Source organism: Lampris incognitus, chromosome 2 (assembly GCF_029633865.1).
Source record: "Lampris incognitus isolate fLamInc1 chromosome 2, fLamInc1.hap2, whole genome shotgun sequence".
NCBI classification, from domain to species: domain Eukaryota; kingdom Metazoa; phylum Chordata; class Actinopteri; order Lampriformes; family Lampridae; genus Lampris; species Lampris incognitus.
The window spans coordinates 144,427,373-144,449,902 of NC_079212.1; the positions used below are offsets into that span (position 1 = coordinate 144,427,373).

The following is a 22,530-nucleotide window of genomic DNA, read 5'->3' on the forward strand; positions in this document are numbered from 1 at the left end:
GGGGGCGCCACTGGGTGGGCAGTCTATCCAGACAGGGCCGGTGTGGGGGAAGGTTTCTGTTCCAACCAAGCAGTTACACACCTGATCCCATACACTCATCAAGCAGTAGAGTCTCTGATGAGGAACTTGATTGGGAGACACAGGTGTGTAACTGCTTGGCTGGAACTAAAACCCTCACCCACACCGGCCCCCTCTGGATAAGACTGCCCACCCCTGGGACTCTAACGTAATGAGGAAGGCAGCGAGGAGGAGGAGAACAGGCTGAAGTGCGCAATTCTCTTAACTACGGTAGCTTCATGAGGATTACTTGAGGCCGTACAAGACCCCCCCCCCTTTTTTTCTCCCAAATTGCACTTCGCCAATTACCCCACCCTTTCGAACGGTCCCGGTCTCTGCTCCACCCCCTCTGCTGGTCCGGGGAGGGCTGCAGACCACCACGTGCCTCCTCCCATACATGTGGAGTCACCAGCTGCTTCTTTTCACCTGACAGTGAGGAGTTTCACCAGGGGGACGTAGCGCGTGAGAGGATCACGCTATTCCCCCCAGTTCCCCCTCCCCCCCTGAACAGGCGCCCTAACCGACCAGAGGGGGCGCTAGTGCAGCGACCAGGACGCATACCCACGTCCGGTTTCCCACCCGCAGACACGGCCAGCTGTGTGTGTAGGGACGCCCGACCAAGCCGGAGGGAACACGGGGGTTCCCGAGTGGGGAAGAGTGGGGAAGAGTGGGGTAACTGGCCAAGTGCAATTGGGGGGGGGGGAAAGGGGGGAAACAAACAAACACAAAACAATAAAGGAGGCGAGCAGACAGACAACGCCCATCACGGTTTTCACTATGGAGTGACAAGTCAAGTCCATTTTATTTGCCCGTTATCACACGGTGGGCTTCTCCCTAAAAAAAACTTTAACAGGGAGGAGAGAAAACATATGAGGAGACCTCGAGGAGGGCAACAGAGGAACCGTGGAAAGACTTGTTCCCCATCCTTACTTCAAAATGTCTCGTTGGCTTCTTTGGTCTTACAGAAGAAAGACTGACTCAGCTTGTTTACTGTGTGTGTGTGTGTGTGTGTGTGTGTGTGTGTGTGTGTGTGTGTTTAGGGTGCGGGGGGGGGGATGGGGGGAGGGATCCAAGAGGAAGAGACCACGTGTGACGACAGAAACGAAACTTAAGGGGAGTGTGCAGGCTGCGCCTCAAGGAACCGAAAGTTGGCTCACGAGGACGAGCGCGTCGGGAAACAGGACGACCAGACTCCTCTGTCAATCAATCAATCAATCAGACAGACAGACAGACAGACAGACAGACCTTCGGTAAGCGATGTCCAAAACGAAGGGCGGTGTGACTGTGCTGCCGGCGTTGGTACTGGCCGGAGTGGTGCTGACCACGGGGGCGATCGCAGCTGACGCTGACTCCACAGCCTGGCCATGGACCACAGGTAGGACGCACACGCCAGCATGGCGCAGGACTCGGCTCGGTCCACAACCCTGCTGCAGACTCGGGGTCCGTAACAGACAAAGACAAATAGGGGGAAAAAGACAAACCCCCAGACAACACACAGAGTAAACACAACAAATTAACCTAAACGGAACAAATCAGGGTCTTATAAGAAGGCAGCTACACCAGTGGTCCCACTGCCGGGATTGGTGGCGCGTGGCGCTGATGATTACATTATCAGAGTCATTAAGCCGGCAGATACATTTATACATGAGATGTCTGAGAAGAGCCTGAAAGGTAGTGACTCCTGCAGCCACTAACATCCCACTAGCACTACCCCATCTAGGTCTTTTTAGTCATGTTCTCATAGCATCATTATAAACTACTCGAAGCCTCTGTGAGCTTGCTTTTTTGTAGTTTGACCACAGGTGTGCAGTATAAAGTGGTGTACAATATGTAGTTTGACCACAGGGGGGCAGTATAAAGTGGTGTACAATATGTAGTGTGACCACAGGGGAGCAGTATAAAGTGGAGTACAATATGTAGTTTGACCACAGGGGAGCAGTATAAAGTGGTGTACAATATGTAGTTTACTACAGGTGTGCAGTATAAAGTGGTGTACAATATGTAGTTTACCACAGGTGTGCAGTATAAAGTGGTGTACAATATGTAGTGTGACCACAGGTGTGCAGTATAAGTGGTGTACAATATGTAGTTTGACAACAGGTGTGCAGTATAAGTTGTGTACAATATGTAGTTTGACAACAGGTGTGCAGTATAAGTGGTGTACAATATGTAGTTTGACCACAGGGGAGCAGTATAGAGTGGTGTACAACATGTAGTTTGACCACAGGGGGGCAGTATAAAGTCGTGTACAATATATAGTTTGACCACAGGGGAGCTGTATAAAGTGGAGTACAATATGTAGTTTACCACAGGTGTGCAGTATAAGTGGTGTACAATATGTAGTTTGACCACAGGGGGGCAGTATAAAGTGGAGTACAATATGTAGTTTGACTACAGGGGAGCAGTATAAAGTGGTGTACAATATGTAGTTTGACCACAAGGGAGCAGTATAAAGTGGAGTACAATATGTAGTTTGACCACAGGGGAGCAGTATAAAGTGGTGTACAATATATAGTTTGACCACAGGGGAGCTGTATAAAGTGGAGTACAATATGTAGTTTGACCACAGGGGAGCAGTATAGAGTGGTGTACAGTATGTAGTTTGACCACAGGGGGGCAGTATAAAGTGGTGTACAATATGTAGTTTGACCACAGGGGAGCAGTATAAAGTGGTGTACAATATGTAGTTTGACCACAGGTGTGCAGTATAAAGTGGAGTACAATATGTAGTTTGACAACAGGTGTGCAGTATAAGTGGTGTACAACATGTAGTTTGACCACAGGGGGGCAGTATAAAGTCGTGTACAATATATAGTTTGACCACAGGGGAGCTGTATAAAGTGGAGTACAATATGTAGTTTACCACAGGTGTGCAGTATAAGTGGTGTACAATATGTAGTTTGACCACAGGGGGGCAGTATAAAGTGGTGTACAATATATAGTTTGACCACAGGGGAGCCGTATAAAGTGGAGTACAATATGTAGTTTGACCACAGGGGAGCAGTATAAAGTGGAGTACAATATGTAGTTTGACTACAGGGGAGCAGTATAAAGTGGTGTACAATATGTAGTTTGACCACAGGGGAGCAGTATAAAGTGGAGTACAATATGTAGTTTGACCACAGGGGAGCAGTATAAAGTGGTGTACAATATGTAGTTTGACCACAGGTGTGCAGTATAAAGTGGAGTACAATATGTAGTTTGACTACAGGTGTGCAGGATAAAGTGGTGTACAATATGTAGTTTGACCACAGGTGTGCAGTATAAAGTGGTGTACAATATGTAGTTTGACCACAGGGGAGCAGTATAAAGTGGTGTATAATGTGTAGTTTGACCACAGGGGAGCAGTATAAAGTGGTGTATAATATGTAGTTTGACCACAGGGGAGCAGTATAAAGTGGTGTATAATATGTAGTTTGACCACAGGGGAGTAGTATAAAGTGGTGTATAATATGTAGTTTGACCACAGGGGAGCAGTATAAAGTGGTGTACAATATGTAGTTTGACCACAGGGGAGCAGTATAAAGTGTTGTACAATATGTAGTTTGACTACAGGTGTGCAGTATAAAGTGGTGTACAATATATAGTTTGACCACAGGGGAGCAGTATAAAGTAGTGTACAATATGCAGTTTGACCACAGGGGGGCAGTATAAAGTGGTGTACAATATGCTCTGAACAGAGACATTTGTTCAGTAATATAATGTCCAGGATATTTCACCTTATTACACACCCCAAGACTATTATCTGACAATTTAAAATCAAGAAATTTTTAGATGATTGACCTCTTTGGTTCTGCAGACCATGACAACACTCTTACTAGCATTGTATTTGATTTCGTGCTCCACACCGTACACACAACATATATCAAGGAGCTGCTGGAAATCTGAAAATAAGGAGTCTTGCAAGTGTAATAGATTAAATAGAAATTTAATGAGCTTTCTGCAGAAAGGATCAGGCACAGAATAGCTAGGCAATCTGCAAGGTCTGATGATGAGGGGTTGGAATGTGTATGCTTTATAGAGGAGGTTGCAGGCAGCTAGCCGATAAGCAGGATGCTTGTAGCTGTCCGCTACCCAGAGCAGGCTGGTTAGTGTCGGTTTGAGCGACGTAGGATGGTGTATTATCTGGGTGCGTCAAGGACAGGTCAGTAACAAAAGATGTTTGTGCTGAGGATCCGTGGAGTACGAAAGACTAGATAGAGGCGTGGTGGCTGGGTGCATTAGGTTAAAGGATACATTAGTATAAGGATACATTAGGTTAAAGGATACATTAGGTTAAGGATACATTAGGTTAAAGGATACATTAGTATAAGGATACATTAGTATAAGGATACATTAGGTCAAAGGATACATTAGTATAAGGATACATTAGGTTAAAGGATACATTAGTATAAGGATGCATTAGGTTAAAGGATACATTAGTATAAGGATACATTAGGTCAAAGGATACATTAGGTTAAAGGATACATTAGGTTAAAGGATACATTAGTATAAGGATACATTAGTATAAGGATACATTAGGTCAAAGGATACATTAGTATAAGGATACATTAGGTTAAAGGATACATTAGTATAAGGATACATTAGGTCAAAGGATACATTAGTATAAGGATACATTAGGTTAAAGGATACATTAGTATAAGGATACATTAGGTTAAAGGATACATTAGGTTAAATGATAACTGGTTTCTGTCACGCAGCGCTACAGGGACTAAGGAGGACAAGGTCATCTGCATACATAAGAAATGGAGTCATGCCATTATTGAGTGACTCTTCAATTAAGGGAGTTTTTCTGTCCCTAGGGTAGATTTTCAAGAAAAACACATTTTTAAAAAAATAGTTATTGTATTTGTTAGTTATGTTGTGTTAGCTATGAAAAAAAAAGATTTGCGTGTAAGTGATGACATTTTACTACTTTTTTCAGTGTGCTGAAAATTCAGACGTGACAGAATTTCACTGTTCTGGGCTTGTCCCCAACCCAGACTTTTAACTTCCCCTCTATAATAATGCAATAAGAAAAGGTTAAATTCATCAAAGCTTGACTTTGCATTTTCTCATAATAATTTCAAAAGACATATTTCAAATTCATATGGTTTATATAGGGGCAATCTGCACATTTTTATAGTTAAATAGCGCTGTTACATCTGTCATCACCATCACACCCAACATTTTAGAGCAGCGTTTGTTCAAACAACAACAACGTGGTTGCCATGGAAACGAGAAGTGCCACATGAGCGGTCGTGGCAGAAGCGTGACTTCTGTCCACAAATGTAACGTTAAGATTTACATGTCCTGATCCGAGAGCATGTTTATTACCGGACAAGTGACTAACTGAGTATTTTAGTTCAGAAATAAGAAATTTCCCTTTATCCACGTATATTCATTGTACGCTAGCTAACAAGTTAGCTTAGCAAGTGTAAGACTTAGCCACCTTTTCCTCCAAACTGAAAATTGTCACGACCATCACGTGTCATTAGCATCACGTGTCATTACATCACGTGTCATGACCATCACGTGTCATTAGCATCACGTGTTATTACATCACGTGTCATGACCATCACCTGTCGTTACATCACATTCTGCTGTTACAACTTTGAAAAAAGCATCACAATATCAAACTTGTTTTGGAGGACGGTCCAAGCTATGCTACGATATTTGTTCCACACCACTTAACAGAGCTTTTGAAAAAAAAAATTTTTTTAAGAAATTTATTCTTTATTTTTTCAAAATTTCAAAAATCAGAAGTGCCCCAAATTGAAGAATGACTCTAAAATGCAGACAAAGCAAAGCTCTTGTTATCAGACCAGAAAACTGGTCAAAGGCTCTGTAACGTATTGGGACTTATGTTAATGCGCATGCTCCCCGGTTAGTCTTTGATGGGGGGCTCTCGCGAGGCGAGACTAGGAAGTGATGTTAAGTATGAGCTGAACTAGAGGGAACGCAGATGTAGCCTGATGGCTGAGTATCCTGACTTTGCTAAGTTCTAAGTAAAGAGTTCGTTTACAACCAATGTCTCTCTCGTCTCTAAGTCGAATCCTGCACTGGCGACGAAGCAGATCCGAACTCCAACAGTTCTGAACAGCTGATTGATGGAAATCAGCAACCTCCGATATTCTACTACAGCTTTGAGGAATCTGTGAGTAGCCTAACGAGATCACCATGACCACGCTGGGTCGCATAGGAGAGTTTGATGAAGGCTCCGGCCGTCACCTATGAAAACTTAGTAGCGGCCTTGAAGCACCACTATAGCCCTCCTCCATCACAAATCGTTCCGTGTTTTCAGTTTCACAATTGCAAACCAAAGCAAGGCCAAGGAATCTCCAGCTACACCGCTGAACTCCGTAAACTCTCAGTGCATTGCGCTTTTGGGTCTGTGGGGTGCTAGATGAAGCGCTGCAGCGCCGCCTGCTGGCTGAAAAGGAACTCGCATTCAAAGCAGCAGAGGAGAAAGCCTCTTGCAGCGGAAAGAGCCACGTTAAATGCGCGAATACTACAACCAAACCAGCTGGGACCACCACAGCCAGCAGAAGTTCATCAGACTGCACAAAGTCAAACCGTTTTGAAAGTGAAACAAACAGTAGCAGAAGGTGGTGCAAAGCCATGTTTTCGTTGTGGAGGCACACACAACCAACAACATTGCAAATTTACCTCTGCTGTACGCCACTATTGCAAAAAAAAGGGGGCACATTTCTCGTGTTTGTTTTAAAAAGAGCAGGGATGTCGCATCAGCGGATTCTTCTGACACAGTTCCTCAAGCCGAACAACACACACACACTGTTAGGCAACAAGAAGAGGAATGTGACATTTACACCATGGGCAGGCAGCTGTATGCTCATGTAAAAAAGCCATATCAAGCCACTGTGATCCTGAATAACAAGACACATGTAATGGAGGTGGACTCTGGAGCCGCATGCTCCTTGATCAGTGAGGGCAGTTACAACACCTTGTGGCCTGACCAGCCGCCTTTACTGCTCAAGGACAGTAGTGCGCTTAGACAATGGTCACAAGCAGAACTACAAGTTAATGGGAAGATTTTTGTGGATGTGCAGTATCAAGGCAATCACAAGACCTTGCCACTGATTATTGTTCGAGGTCAGGGGGCAAGTCTACTGGGCAGGGACTGGTTTGAGGCACTGGGCATTTCTGTAATGGGGGTGCGCCGAGTATGCTTACAATCCGTGGAGTCCATCTTAACGGAATATGCAGAAGTCTTCCAGGACCTCGGGGCTTCACGAACCCCTCCAATTGCTATTGATATTGACACGACAGCATCACCCAAGTTTTTTAAAGCACGTTCGGTGGCCTTTGCCCTTCGGCCAAAGCTAGACAAGGAGCTTGGCAAGCTAGTAGCTCAGGGTATTTTCGAACCCGCGAGACACTCAAGGTGGGCCACACCCATCGTACCAGTAGTTAAAAAGGATGGCAGTTTAAGAATTTGCGGTGACTATCGCTGCACTGTGAATACAGTTGTGAAACCTGATGTATACCCCATTCCTACGGTGGCGGAAATGTTTTCCAGACTGGCAGGGGGGGGGTGCTTTTCAGTACATTGGACCTCAAACAAGCTTACCAGCAGCTGGTGCTGGACGACGAGGCTGCAGAGCCTCTCACTATAAACACCCATCGCGGGCTGTTTCGGGCCCGCCGCCTGCAGTTTGGAGTATCGACAGCTGTGTCCATATTTCAGCGTTTCATGGATACACTCCTCGCCGGTATACCAGGCGTGCAACCGTACCTGGATGATGTCTTAATAGCGGGAAAGACTGTTGCCCAGCACAATGACCGTCTTTGTGAAGTGCTGGAGCGATTCGCAGAAGCAGGATTGTGGATACAGAAGGAGAAGAGTGCGTTTGCTGCTGACCAAGCTTAATTTTTAGTTTTCCGTGTGGACAAGGATGGCGTGCGGCCGACCATGGAGAAAGTTGAGGCTATTCAGAAGGCGCCTTCACCCCGGAACAAAAAGGAGCTTCAGTCATTCCTAGGCCTACTCAATTTTTACAGCTGTTTTTTTTCAAACAAGGCTACCATCTTAGAACTACTAATGAGACACGTTAGTCCCTAGCTAACGGGTCTGACCCTTTAGCCGAGCGGTTAGAGATGTCGCCTTGTGGTGCAGTACACCTCGTATCGAATCCCGCACCGGGCAAGAAAGTAACCGCTTACACGAATAAGTTCCATTTCTTCCTTTCCGCTGAGAACCATTAAAATCGGACGTACCCTGTCTTTCGAGGACATCCATCCATTATCTTAACCGCTTATCCTGCTCTCAGGGTCGCGGGGATGCTGGAGCCTATCCCAGCAGCCATTGGGCGGCAGGCGGGGAGACACCCAGGACAGGCCGCCAGGCCATCACAGGGCGCAGAGGAAGTTAACTATCCACGCATTAGAGGTGTAAACTACTAATAAGACACATTAGTCCCTAGCTAACGGGGGTGGGATCGGCAGTGGGATCCGGAAGTGCGCAGATCCTCAGAAGTCTCTTCGAAGCGCGGGAATAACAAAGCGCGAGGGCGCGCTTCCGGGGAGGGTGACGACTGTAAACTAGTAATAAGACACGTTAGCACCTAACTAACGGGTCTGACCCTTTAGCGGAGCGGTTAGGGATGTCGCCTTGTGGTGCAGTACACCCCGGATCGAATCCCGCCCCGGGCAACAAAATAACCGCTTACAGAGGTCTATCAGGATGTGCGTTAGTCATGCTGCCGTCCTGGGTCGAGTTTCTCTTCACAGGCTTCCACTGAATTCTACATCTTGTGTTTAAAATTATTTTACGTCTCATACAAAGCACTGCATGGCCATTCCCGAATAGATCCCTGAATTACGCTGCACTCACTGGTCCTCCAACCGAGCACTTCGTCTTTCCCCGGCCTGGATTCAGACGGAAGTCAAACAGATCCTGGTTTGAAGCCCCGCCCATTTCTCCTCCCACACGGCCTCCCTGCGTCTGACGTCAGTTTAAAGAGGACAACAGGAAACCGGAAGCTGATGGGAGTCTGGTTATGACTGGCTGACCTTTAACGTGTCTCCTGTTGACGCTCCTGTGTAGTTTCTGTGTTTTACTGCGTTTCTCAGTGTTTTAGTTCGGCATAGGGAAACAACACATGAAGATTTTTTTAACAGTCATTATATTAATAAAATCAAAGCAAGAGAGGCAAGATGGAGATGGTGTGGACATGTGTGGAGGAGAGATGCTGGGTATACTGGGAGAAGGATGCTGAATATGGAGCTGCCAGGGAAGAGGAGAAGAGGAAGGCCAAAGAGGAGGTTTATGGATGTGGTGAGGGAGGACATGCAGGTGGCTGGTGTGACAGAGGAAGACGCAGAAGACAGGAAGAAATGGAAACGGATGATCCGCTGTGGCGCCCCCTAACGGGAGCAGCCGAAAGTAGTAGTAGTAGTAGTATATTAATAAAATATCACTTCCATAAAATACCATTAATAAAATACTCAGTACATGTTGTATTTATTTGCCTTATGTTTTCTGTGGAGTGTTTGTGTGTTTGAATGTTGCTGCTGCTACACAACAATTGCCCCTCTGGGGACAAATAAAAACCTACTTTACTTCCATTCTCATTCTCTCTCCCTCCTCTCTCTCTCTCTCTCTCTCTCCAGCACCGGTACATAAAGGATTGAACCTGCGTGGAAAGATGTTCACTCTGACTCAGCAAAGTGGAATCGTTCTCTACTCTCCCTCCTTCTCTCCCTCCCCCTCCCCTTCTTATTCAACCCACCCCTACCCCTCCCCTTCTTATTCAACCTCCTCTTACCCCTGGAGCACACCGACCCCCACTAGAGGTGAGAGTTGCTCGGCAGCATTAAAGGTGCAGCGTGACCTTTCTAACTGAATGCTGCCCCCTACTGTTCAGAGAAACGAATAACTGACAAGTCATCCATCCATCTCCATTATCCAAACTGCTTATCCCAATTGGGGTCGTGGGATAACTGACGATTCAAAAATGATTAAAAAAAACACATATTGACAAGACACACTGAAGGCGTGTGTGCGCGTGTGAAGAGGAAGGCGTTTTGTGTGTGGTTCAGGACTCCCTAACACTGTGGACGTAGAATGTGGTTCTGGTTACTGGTGCCTCTTCCCTCTGAGCAACGTGTCCGGTTCATCTCATCAGGGTTAATAAAAAAGAGGCTATTTTGGAGTTACACTATAACTTAGTTTAAAGCAGTTGCACCACACAAATGGGTTCCAACTGTTGTATATTGTACTGATTGTAAAGCCCTCTGGGACTACCTTGTGAATTTGAGCCATACAAATATACTTGACTTATAGTAACTTAAAATGTACACATACCCCATGAAGTTGGTGGAACGATTGGAACGATGGGCGAGCCCTCGACATGTCGGCAACTCAGATGTCAAACACTGGAAGTTGCACATACGACCTGGCTGATGATCAAGTGCCTTGTTTGGAACTATGGGGCAACCTGATATCAATGGACTTGGAGAAGGCTTACGACCGTGTACCCCGGGGCACCCTGTGGGGGGTACCGCGGGAGTATGGGGTACCCGGGCAGTTGCTACAAGCCATCCGGTCCTTGTATAACCAAAGTGAGAGCTGTGTCCGCATTCTCGGCATAAAGTCAAACACGTCTTCGGTGGGTGTGGGACTCCGCCAGGGTTGCCCCTTGTCTCCAATTCTGTTTCTGATATTGATGGACAGGATCTCAAGGTGCAGCCAAGGTGAGGAGTGTGTCCGTTTTGGGAACCTCAGAGCTGCATCTCTGCTCTTCGCAGATGATGTGGTTTTGTTGGCTTCATCAGAATGTGACCTCCAGCTCCCACTAGGGCGGTTTGCAGCTGAGTGAGAAACGGCCGGGATGAGAGTCAGCACCATGGTTCTCTACCGGAACATGGTGGACTGCTCCCTCCGGGTTGGGGATGAGTTGTTGCCTCGCGTGACAGAGTTTAATGGAACATAAACCTGTTTTTCCTGTGGGAATTAAAAGCAAATATTGAACGGCTGCTTTTTACTTCAGCAGCAGCACGAAGCGCAGTGAACGTGCATCGGGTGTATGTTCTTCTTCATGTTTAATTTACTGAATTGTCAGCGTTACTGAGCACACGTTAGCCAGTTTACTCACTATCGACATTAGTCGTCGCAAAAATATCAGGAAGCTTGCTTGTTGCACTGAATAAGTGATCAAACTGAAATACAGAATGAGAGATTGTTGAAGTAGTATGTTGTTACCATCAACTGGTCACATTCTCCCCTCTTTCCACCATTTTTACTGACGTCAAACAACACAACTCAGAAACTAAAGTGTCATCGATATGCGCCTGTGTTTTCGAGGAGGCGAGCTGTCGAAACACTGCTGGGACCTATGGCAAAGCCCCACGGGGCACCTCGACATAGGCCACAAATCACCCCTGGGTGCCAACTGTAAAACTAAACAAAGAAACACCCCTGAAGTTGAACTAGCTAGTTACAACTTCAGATTTGGTCCCGACTTCACATTCAAACGTGTGTTCGAATTCGTGTTGTGCTGTTGCAACCAGAACAGAAGGATCCAACAGAGCAGAGCTAATCTGTTACTTCCTCTGTGACCTCTGACCCCTACAGGAGTCTCTATGTGTCTGCGTTACATCACCGAGGAACAGTACAACCAACACATCTTCACCCTCAGTCCGTACAGCGGCTCCTCCAGGCTGGCCCTTTCAGTCACCTCCGCTACCGAGTACCAGCTGACCCTGGGAGAGGGGTACTACTACTCAACCGTCACCTTCAGGTCCCTCAGGCGCTTCTGGTCCACCGTTGACCCCGACTTTTGGACCAGCGTGTGTGTCATCGTGGACAGCGTGAAGGGGGTCGCCCAGATATTTAACGGCAGATACATAAGCATCAGAAAGAGGCTGCCGGTGAAGGTGAGGAGAGCGGCTGCAGCGTTTCCCCTGGCATGTTTTTCAGGTCCGGTGGTATGAACCCCAAACCCCTCAGCAGGTACTGCATGCATGTAGGATGGCAGATTGGAGCAGTCTGCTTCCGTCAGATAAAGGGCGGAAAATCAGCGTCTGGGTAGCACAGCGGCCCATTCCGTCGCCTGGCAACACGGAGATCGCCGGATCGAATCCCCGGGTTGCCTCCGGCTTGGTCAAACCCCCCCCCCCCATCCCCATTTTATTGTTTTTCACGAAAATGTAGAGAGGTTTCACCTGTCTGGAGACATCTCAGCCAGCCTCACACAGCGTGGTCATGTTGTTGCCCCGGTGGTGGATGTTTTAGGACTGGTGGTGCAGCAGCAGGCCTGCATGGCTGGAGGGGAAACACTGGGGAACGAGGAGAGAGGAGGGCAGCAGCGGGAAGGGAGGACAGGAGAGGGGAGAGAGGAAGGAAAGGCGGCGAGAAGAGAAATGTTGAGAGGTGAGGTGAGGAAAGAGAGAGGAGGGGGAAAGACAGGAGGGGAAAAGAGAGCGGAGGAGGAGAGGAGGGGGTGAGAGGAGGAGAGGAGGGGGTGAGAGGATGGGGTGAGAGGAGGAGAGGAGGGGAGGAGAGGATGGGGTGAGAGGAGGAGAGGAGGGGGTGAGAGGAGGAGAGGAGGGGGTGAGAGGAGGAGAGGAGGGGGTGAGAGGAGGAGAGGAGGGGGTGAGAGGATGGGGTGAGAGGAGGAGAGGAGGGGGTGAGAGGAGGAGAGGAGGGGGTGAGAGGAGGAAAACTGGAGGATTTTAAACGTAATCTGGGTTTGTCTCTTTCTCTGTGTTTTTGTGGATCTTTTACATTTTTGTGGCTCTGTCTCTTTGTGCGTGTGTGCGTGTGTGTGTGTGTGTGTGTGTGTGTGTGTGTGTGTGTGTGTGTAGTATGTGTGGACAGGTCCCCCTGTGGTGGACATTTCACAGTTTGAGGGTCAGCTGACCGACGTCCAGGTGTGGGACTATCCTCTACCTTATGGAGACATAAGGAACTACATGCGCCACGGCTTCTACCGGTAGGACCCTGTGTGTGTGTGTGTGTGTGTGTGTGTGTGTGTGTGTGTGTGTGTGTGTGTGTGTGTGTGGTGTGTGTGTGCGCGCACACACACACACACACACACACACACACACATTGTATTCATCAGCTTCATGTTGGAGATTTTGGACATGGGCCCCCTGCTGGACACAGCTTTAACTGCGCGTTATCCTTAAATCATCATCCTCAGCAGTGGCGGCTGGCCAGTAGAGGGCGCTGGGGCGCCGCCCCCTCAAACATCAGAGATGAAATCTGCTTAAACATGATAAATATAATTGTTGTATAATGCAAAAAATGATGAAATAAATGTGGTTTCAGTCTGTGAGCGCCTGTCGGCAGCCATGAAATATTGGTTCAAATAAACGGGATGAATATAAAACATGGCATCCGGAATAACAGACCAATATAAAACATGGCATCCGGAATAACAGACAAATATAAAACATGGCATCCGGAATAACAGACCAATATAAAACATGGCATCCGGAATAACAGACCAGTATAAAACATGGCATCCGGGAGTAACAGACCAATATAAAACATGGCATTTGGAATAACAGACCAATATAAAACCTGGCATCCGGGAGTAACAGACCAATATAAAACATGGCATCTGGAATAACAGACCAATATAAAACATGGCATCCGGGAATAACAGACCAATATAAAAACATGGTCTCTGGAATAACAGACCAATATAAAACATGGCATCCGGGAGTAACAGACCAGTATAAAACATGGCATCCGGAATAACAGACCAATACAAAACCTGGCATCCAGAATAACAGACCAATATAAAACCTGGCGTCCAGAATAACAGACCAATATAAAAACATGGCATCTGGAATAACAGACCAATCTAAAACATGGCATCCGGGTGTAACAGACCATTATAAAACCTGGCATCCGGAATAACAGACCAATATAAAACCTGGCATCTGGAATAACAGACCAATATAAAACATGGCATCCGGGAGTAACAGACCAATATAAAACCTGGCATCGGGAGTAACAGACCAATATAAAACATGGCATCCGGGAGTAACAGACCAATATAAAACCTGGCATCGGGAGTAACAGACCAATATAAAACATGGCATCCGGGTGTAACAGACCAATATAAAACATGGCATCCGGAATAACAGACCAATATAAAACATGGCATCCGGAATAACAGACCAATATAAAACCTGGCATCCGGAATAACAGACCAATATAAAACCTGGCGTCTGGAATAACAGACCAATATAAAAACATGGCATCTGGAATAACAGACCAATATAAAACATGGCATCCGGGTGTAACAGACCAATATAAAACATGTCATCTGGAATAACAGACCAATATAAAACATGGCATCCGGAATAACAGACCAATATAAAAACATGGCATCTGGAATAACAGACCAATATAAAACATGGCATCCGGGAGTAACAGACCAATATAAAACCTGGCATCCGGGAATAACAGACCAATATAAAACCTGGCGTCTGGAATAACAGACCAATATAAAAACATGGCATCTGGAATAACAGACCAATATAAAACATGGCATCCGGGTGTAACAGACCAATATAAAACATGTCATCTGGAATAACAGACCAATATAAAACATGGCATCCGGAATAACAGACCAATATAAAAACATGGCATCTGGAATAACAGACCAATATAAAACATGGCATCCGGGAGTAACAGACCAATATAAAACCTGGCATCCGGGAATAACAGACCAATATAAAACATGGCATCTGGAATAACAGACCAATATAAAACATGGCATCCGGGAATAACAGACCAATATAAAACCTGGCATCGGGAATAACAGACCAATATAAAACATGGCATCCGGGAGTTACAGACCAATATAAAACCTGGCATCCGGGAGTAACAGACCAATGTAAAACCTGGCATCCGGGAGTTACAGACCAATATAAAACCTGGCATCCGGGAGTAACAGACCAATGTAAAACCTGGCATCCGGGAGTAACAGACCAATATAAAACATGGCATCCGGGAGTAACAGACCAATGTAAAACCTGGCATCCGAGAGTAACAGACCAATATAAAACCTGGCATCCGGGAGTTACAGACCGGGCTAAAAACGAAACACAACAGAAGTCAGGGGTGGGGGATCTATAAAAAGTCCAAAGATTCAGTGAATCTCATGGACTGGGGTGATTATTCCAGAGGCTTGGGGGTAAAACTGCGAAGGTGCGGTCACCTGTTGTTCTGCAGTTGGAGTGGGGGGGGGTGGACAGAAGGCCGAGGTTCGAGGATCGGAGTGGCCAGGAAGTGGAATGAGAAGATCAGAAATATAACGGGGGGCAAGCTCATGCAGCTTTAAATGTAATCAGTCAGATCTTCTAGATTATTCTGAATTTTACAGGCAGCCAACGGAGGGATGCAAGGACGGGGTGATATGGGACCAGTTCAGCGTATAAAACACCCCACCTAATAACCAGGACGTATGTGTGTGTGTGTGTGTGTGTGTGTGTCTCCAGGTCTTACCAGGGCTCTGCCCTCACCTGGTTCCAGATCAGCTACACCCCCAACAGAGACGTGCTGCTGGAGGACGTCTACGACAACTTGGAGGTGCAGTCAGCGGGGAGGGGGGACAGGCCACTGGAGGAGAGGAGGAGGAGGAGGAGGAAGTTTTTCTGCGAGGATGAGAAGAAGTGCAGGGAGGGAGGAAGGCTTTAGGAAGACAGAACAATTCGTCATAGAGAAACAGAAGGAGAGAAAGTTGGAGAATCTTTTTTTTTTTTTGTGTAGCATTTTTAGCAGTCAGTTGAAACCACCGGTTTGGCAGACACAAAGTTTGTTGGATGAAAAACACAAACTGATGGAAATAGTGACTCAACACATATCTACTTTAGCACAGAAGCGTTAGTCATTAGTTTCTATTTCATGTTCAAAACGAGATGGTTTTCCGGTTGTGAGTTGTAACGCACAAAACCTGTGTGGTCATGAAGACTTGCTGTCGAGGAGAAACTCACATGAGGGTCAGTCTGAACAGTTACAGCAAACAGCTACACGATAAGATGAGATGAGAGGAGCTGAGCTGAGCTTTATTCATCTCCGAAGGGAAAATCAGGTGTAGATAGCAGCAAGGAGGGTAAAACAAGACATTAACAGGGCAGAGTAACACAGATAGATAGATAGATAGATAGATAGATAGATGGACAGATAGATCGATAGATAGATAGATAGATAGATAGATAGATAGATAGATAGATAGATAGATAGATAGATAGATAGATAGATAGATAGATAGATAGATAGATGGACAGATGGACGGATAGATGGATGGATGGATGGATGGATAGATAGATAGATAGATAGATAGATAGATAGATAGATAGATAGATAGATAGATAGATAGATAGATAGATAGATAGATAGATAGATAGATAGATAGATAGATGGATGGATGGATGGATGGATGGATAGATAGATAGATAGTAGAGGTCAGTCGCCTCGGGATCAGAACAGTACTAAACCTAACATTAATACTAACAATACTAAACAACATCATAGATGAGATCAGCATCTACACATATACTCTGCATATATATGCACACACACACACACATATGTATAATATATGTATATATATATATGTTGTATATATATACATATATGTGCAGAATATATGCATATAAATACATATACATACATATATATGCACACACACGTATAATATATGTATATATACATTGTATATATACATATATATGCATATAAATAATACATATATATGCATATTTATGCAGAAGATATGCATATGCATATATGTGTGTGTGTGTGTGTGTGTGTGTGTGTGTGTGTTTGTGTATACACACATGACATAGCATATACAGCACATACACTCTACGGGCACTATTCCTTATCATCAGTTCCATAGATACAAAGCAACTTGTACGTTTTAAGTAGGACGCAATGTGCAATATGCAAGGTGACGTGTCGTGTGCAATACGCAATATGTGAACAGCAGCAGCTTGTACGCTGAGCTCAGAGAACAGAACTAAATGAATTGATTATCGATCAGCATGTATGTTCACATTCCATTAAAAACAAATTCAGTGCAACGATTAGAGCGGGGCTGTGTTTGTGTGAGCGTGTGTTATTGTCTCAGCTCGTGCGTGTGAGAACGAAGCTCCGCCCCTCTGGAACCGCCGAAAAGGTAAAACCAGGAAACAGGATGTCGTCCTAACGGTCACTCCGCAGTGTCTCGAATGAGGCCACGCCGTGCACACACAACCCCTTCCGTCTGCTGCATTTCTTCTTCTTCTTCTTTTTTTAAAGAACAGTACAGCAAGTACAGCAAGCTGCTGCCGCTCAACGTGCCTTAACCCCACCATCATCCCAGTGCCCAAAATACATCTGTGAAGTGTCTGACTCACCACCACCCTGTGGCACTAACACCCATTGCTTCGAGAAACGTGTACTTTCACACATCAGAACCATCATCCCACCTGATCCGGACGAGCGCCAGTTTGCCTGCTGGACAAACCGTCCACAGAGGATGTCATTACAACGGCTCTCAAGACCGCTCTGACCCGTTTGGAATAACCCAACAGTTATGTGAGGATGCCATCCCTAGACTCTATCCCCGCATTTAACCCTGTCGTCCCCCGCAAACTGGGCATCAAACTGAACAACCCGGGCCTTGGTTCCTCACTATGCTCCTGGGTCATGGACTTCCTCACAGGCTGACCACAGCAGCTCAGGATTGGTAAACACGCCTCCTCCATACCTCATCCTAAACACAGGAACCCCACGGGGCCGTACGCTGAGCCCTGAGGCTCTTCACACTCTTCACCCATGACTGCACCTCCATCCACACTTCCAACTCCATAAGGACATTTGCGGATGACACCGCCATAGCCGGGCCGATTTCGGACGAGGAGACGGCCTTTAGGCCAGTGTTTCTCAACCCAGTCCTCAAGGACCCCCCATCCTGCATATTTTCTTTGCAACCCTGAATAGGCACCTGTTTGTAGTTATTCAACCAATCAGCAATGAATTTTGTCAGATGTTGCACACCTTGCATAATTAAGTGCTGCGAGATGATTGGTCGAGTAAGTACAAGCAGGGCTACCTATGCAGGGTTACAATGAAAACCTGCAGGATAGGGGGTCCTTGAGGACTGGGTTGAGAAACACTGGCCTAAAGGCTTGAGGTGGAACATCTGGCTGAGCGGTGTAAGGACAACAACCTGGTCATTAACACCTTGAAGACAAAGGAGGTAAGCCGCTGATTTCAGAAGGACAAAGGAGAGAGTCTACCCCCCCCCCCTCCACATACATGGAGAAGCAGGTGGAAAATCTTAAGTTCCTCGGAGTGACGGTGTCAAAACGGCTGACACGGGGCATCCATGTAGCGTAGCGGTCTATAGACGTGTTCTCTTGTTGACATGCGCCAAATGTGCGTGCGCAGGTTGTGAGGCAGGAAGGGGCCACGGGTCTTGTGTTTGTAAACGTTACCGCGTTCATTTCGAAGAGCTCATCGCGGAGAAACTGATTTAAAACGAAACGAAACGCCTCACAGTTGCTGCGCTGTCGGTTGTACAAATCGTAAAGATGGTTAAAAACAAGCTGCTGGCGTTTTTATCGCACGCCGGAAGGGAAAACTCCAATCGCAAAGCGAAGAAGACGGGGTGGATTCATGCGATCCGGCGGGAGGACTGGAACACGTGGTCAGAAGAGCACATATCAAACGCGAAGACTTGGGGAGAACATCTCATATCTGGTATGTGTCCGTTTCTTACACAAATAAGTGTTGTGATTGAACATACGTTACGTAACAACTCCAAATGTGATGCTGTCCTACTAGAGCGACCGCCAAACCAAAGTGTGAGTTGTTAATGCCGAGCCTTCCTCAAGTCTGACAACGACTCCATCAGCTTTCTGGTGTCACGATGTTTGAGGTCATAAATTGGCTCCAGCCTCGATCTCATAACCCTACAAACAACCGTACAAACAAACCACGAGGGCTTACCTTGGATATGATCAAGCAAAACTTGTTTTCCTTCGGTCACGGGTGGTGAAAGCAGTCTCTTCTCCTCTTCCCTGGCAGCTCCATATTCAGCATCCTTCTCCCAGTATACCCAGCATCTCTCCTCCACACATGTCCAAACCATCTCAACCTTGTCTCTGTTGGTTTGTCTCCAAACCGTCCAACCTGAGCGGTCCCTCTAATATACTCGTTCCTAATCCTGTCCTTCTTCGTCACTCCCAATGAAAATCTTATCATCTTCATCTCTGCCACCTCCAGCTCCTCCTCCTGTCTTTTCATCAGGGCCACTGTCTCCAAATCATACAACATAGCTGGTCTCACTACCATCTTGTAAACCTTCCCTTTAACTCTTGCTGGTACCCTTCTGTCACAAATCACTCCTGACACTCTTCCCCACCCACTCCACCCTGCCTGCACTCTCTTCTTCACCTCTCTCCTGCACTCCCCGTTACTTTGGACAGTTGACCCCAAGTATTTAAACTCATCCACCTTCGTCACCTCCACTCCTTGCATCCTCACCATTCCACTGTCCTCCCTCTCATTCACGCATAGGTATTCCATCTTGCTCCTACTGACTTTCATTCCTCTTCTCTCCAGTGCATACCTCCACCTCTCCAGGCTCTCCTCCACCTGCACCCTACTCTCACTACAGACCACAATGTCATCCATGAACATCATAGTACACGGAGACTCCTGCCTGATCTCGTCCATCAACCTGTCCATCAGCACTGCAAACAAGAAAGGGCTCAGAGCCGATCCTTGATGTAATCCCACCTCTACCTTGAAGCCATCTGTCACTACAACCACACACCTCACCACTGTCACACTGCCCTCATACATATCCTGCACCACTCCTACATACTTCTCTACCACTCCTGCCTTCCTCATACAATACCACACCTCCTCTCTCGGCACCCTGTCATATGCTTTCTCTAAATCTACAAAGACACAATGTACCTCCTTCCGGCCTCCTCCATACTTCTCCATCAACATTCTCAAAGCAAACATCACATCTGTGTTGTACTGCTGAGGGAAAGGGCATTTCAAAGTGTTCCTGACATCTTTAGTGCTCTTTCCTGGCATGAAACCCATATTATGGCAGTAAAAGAGAAGGACAACAGCTGCCTAAGTGTAAACCAGTGGTGATTCCGTATGTGGCAGGAGTGTTGGAAAAGCTGAGACGCGTAATTTCCAAACACTGCGTCTCAGTTGCTTTCAAACCCCAAAACACGCTGAGTCATAAATTGTTCCACCCCAAGGATCGGGTCCCCCGGCACAAACAGAGCAATATAGTATACGCTGTTAAGTGCCAGGAGGATTGTCATAACTTGTACATCGGGGAAACTAAACAGACGCTGGCCAAGAGGATGGCACGACACAGGAGAGCTAACACGTCAGGCCAGGACTCCACAGTCTACACCATCTACACAGTCTGCACAGTCTGCACCATCTACACAGTCTGCACCATCTACACAGTCTGCACCAGTGTTTCTCAAACCAGTCCTCGAGGACCCCCTATCCTGCAGATTTTCATTGTAACCCTGCATATGTAGCCCTGCTTGTACTTAACCAATCATCTCAACGCACTTAATTATGCAAGATGTGCAAACTCTGACATTCATTGCTGATTGGTTGAATAACTATAAACAGGTACCCATTCAGGGTTGCAAAGAAAATCTGCAGGATAGGGGGTCCTTGAGGACTGGGTTGAGAAACACTGGTCTACACCATCTACAGGCCACTGGCCACTCTTTCAAGGATGAGGATGTGCACATCCTTGATAGGGAGGAACGCTGGTTTGAACGGGGAGTCAAAGAGGCCATCTATGTGGAGAGGGAACGACCATCCCTGAACCGGGGGGAGGGGGGGGTAAGAGTACATCTGTCACCATCTTACAATGCTGTGATTGCAAACGTTCCCCAATCCTGTGAATAGTACACATGGCCACTGAAGCTCTAGGTAATGGTCACGCCCATATTTGCATATGAAACTGGTCGTTGGTTTGGGTCCTTATGCTACTGTACTGTTTAGAAGGGTGGGGACACCTGCAGTCAGTTGAGACTGAAGATAGACGAGTGATGAAACGTTTCTCTCAATATACGTTGAGTCCGGATGAACTGATTCAACCTCATGTAATGTAGATAGAGTAGAAATCAAAGCTCACAAAATTAAAACTAAATTATGGTGTGTGTAATTTAAATATTAGAATGACAAGCGATGCTCTCGTCATGCAGATACGCATGTGATGCAGGATAATGAAACATGGGCATGTTAAATTCCACGACTGAAAGAACAGAAGAAAAACTCAAAATGGAGAAATCTTTATTGTATGCAGAACTTTGTATTTAATAAGACATCATCAGCAATAGTAAAATAATTACATTACTGTATCTGGGCCACAACTGATTATTTTACATTATGTACAACATGATTAGTTCTCTGGTAGTGTGACATGACAATAGCCCTCCATACAAAATTTAAAATGGTTAAAATAATTTTTTTTTACATATATAAAACGTCGATGGTTGCCCAACAACCAGATGTCACAGGTTTTTTCGAACCATTTCTTTTTTTGTACAATTATACCAAAAAAGGCAATTTCCAAAGGAATTGTCACATTTTTGTTACATTACAGAAATGAAGAAAAAAAATAACTACACATCTTTAGACCGGAAACCAGAAAAGTCCATTTGACGTTTTCAAACATCCGCATCAATCACGGGAAGTTGGCAGTGCAGTGTGCGTCCACAGATTTTGTTTTCGGCTGAAAAAAAACACACGTCTTTGTATAAAACGTAAATAATTTTCTAGCTGAAAACTCCCAAAAGCAAGATTAATTTGGTTAGTTTAACGAGCTCCCATAACACCGTGGGAGTTCGGTTAGTTTATTTGCTGGCGCTGGAGCTGTACTCAGGGTTATTGCTGGGCTTTAATGGTCTCCAACAAGGCCGGCAGTGGCGTTATTCTCTTCGCGGGCCCAATCTGTTCTAGGTCAAATCTTTATGTTTCATTAAGCTTCCGGAAACTTCTAGCCACTGCAAATCCAGCACCTATTCAGATCAGGAGATTTGATCAAATGGACTTTGATGGTTTCTCATCCGAAGGCAACGAAGTCAACAGAGTGCTGGGTGGACCTGACTGGTTCCATGGTAGTGGTTCTTAACTAGGTTCGGACTCAAAACTCATCTGGAGAAAGCCCTCCCCCCCCCTTTTAGTTTAATAAAGGACCCCGCTGTCTTAACCTCCATACCCCATTTGGCCCTTGACCCACAGTTGAAGAAACTTTTGCATATGACAGAGCTAAAAGTCCATCAATAACGGCTCAAGAGTGGTTCTGCTGTGGAAGGAATGAGAGAGTGTCTTTGGTAACGCTCCAATTTGTTTTAGTTTCATGATATCCCATAAGGCACCAGCATCCTTCTACCATCTGGTTAAACAGAGCCAGCCCCCGTCATCCCGCAGTTCCTTCTCTGTTAGAACAGACTCGGTGTATGTAA

General features: G+C 46.0%; 1 protein-coding gene across 1 annotated transcript; it reads left to right on the forward strand.

The window, feature by feature from the left end:
- The first annotated feature begins 1,270 nt into the window (after window positions 1-1,270).
- Window positions 1,271-17,110, forward strand: LOC130107898 (serum amyloid P-component-like). The gene is made up of 5 exons (XM_056274694.1): window positions 1,271-1,432; window positions 9,670-9,852; window positions 11,633-11,934; window positions 12,865-12,992; window positions 15,517-17,110. The coding sequence occupies exons 1-5, from the start codon at window positions 1,315-1,317 to the stop codon at window positions 15,713-15,715; spliced, it is 930 nt and encodes a 309-aa protein (XP_056130669.1). The 5' UTR covers window positions 1,271-1,314; the 3' UTR covers window positions 15,716-17,110.
- The last annotated feature ends 5,420 nt before the right edge of the window (window positions 17,111-22,530 follow it).

Coding starts and splice junctions, on each gene's coding strand:
- LOC130107898 (XM_056274694.1), top strand. CDS start 1,315: ATGTCCAAAACGAAGGGCGGTGTGACTGTGCTGCCGGCGTTGGTACTG. Junction 1,433..9,669: donor AGCCTGGCCATGGACCACAG/GTAGGACGCACA, acceptor CTCTCTCTCCAG/CACCGGTACATAAAGGATTG. Junction 12,993..15,516: donor ATGCGCCACGGCTTCTACCG/GTAGGACCCTGT, acceptor GTGTGTCTCCAG/GTCTTACCAGGGCTCTGCCC.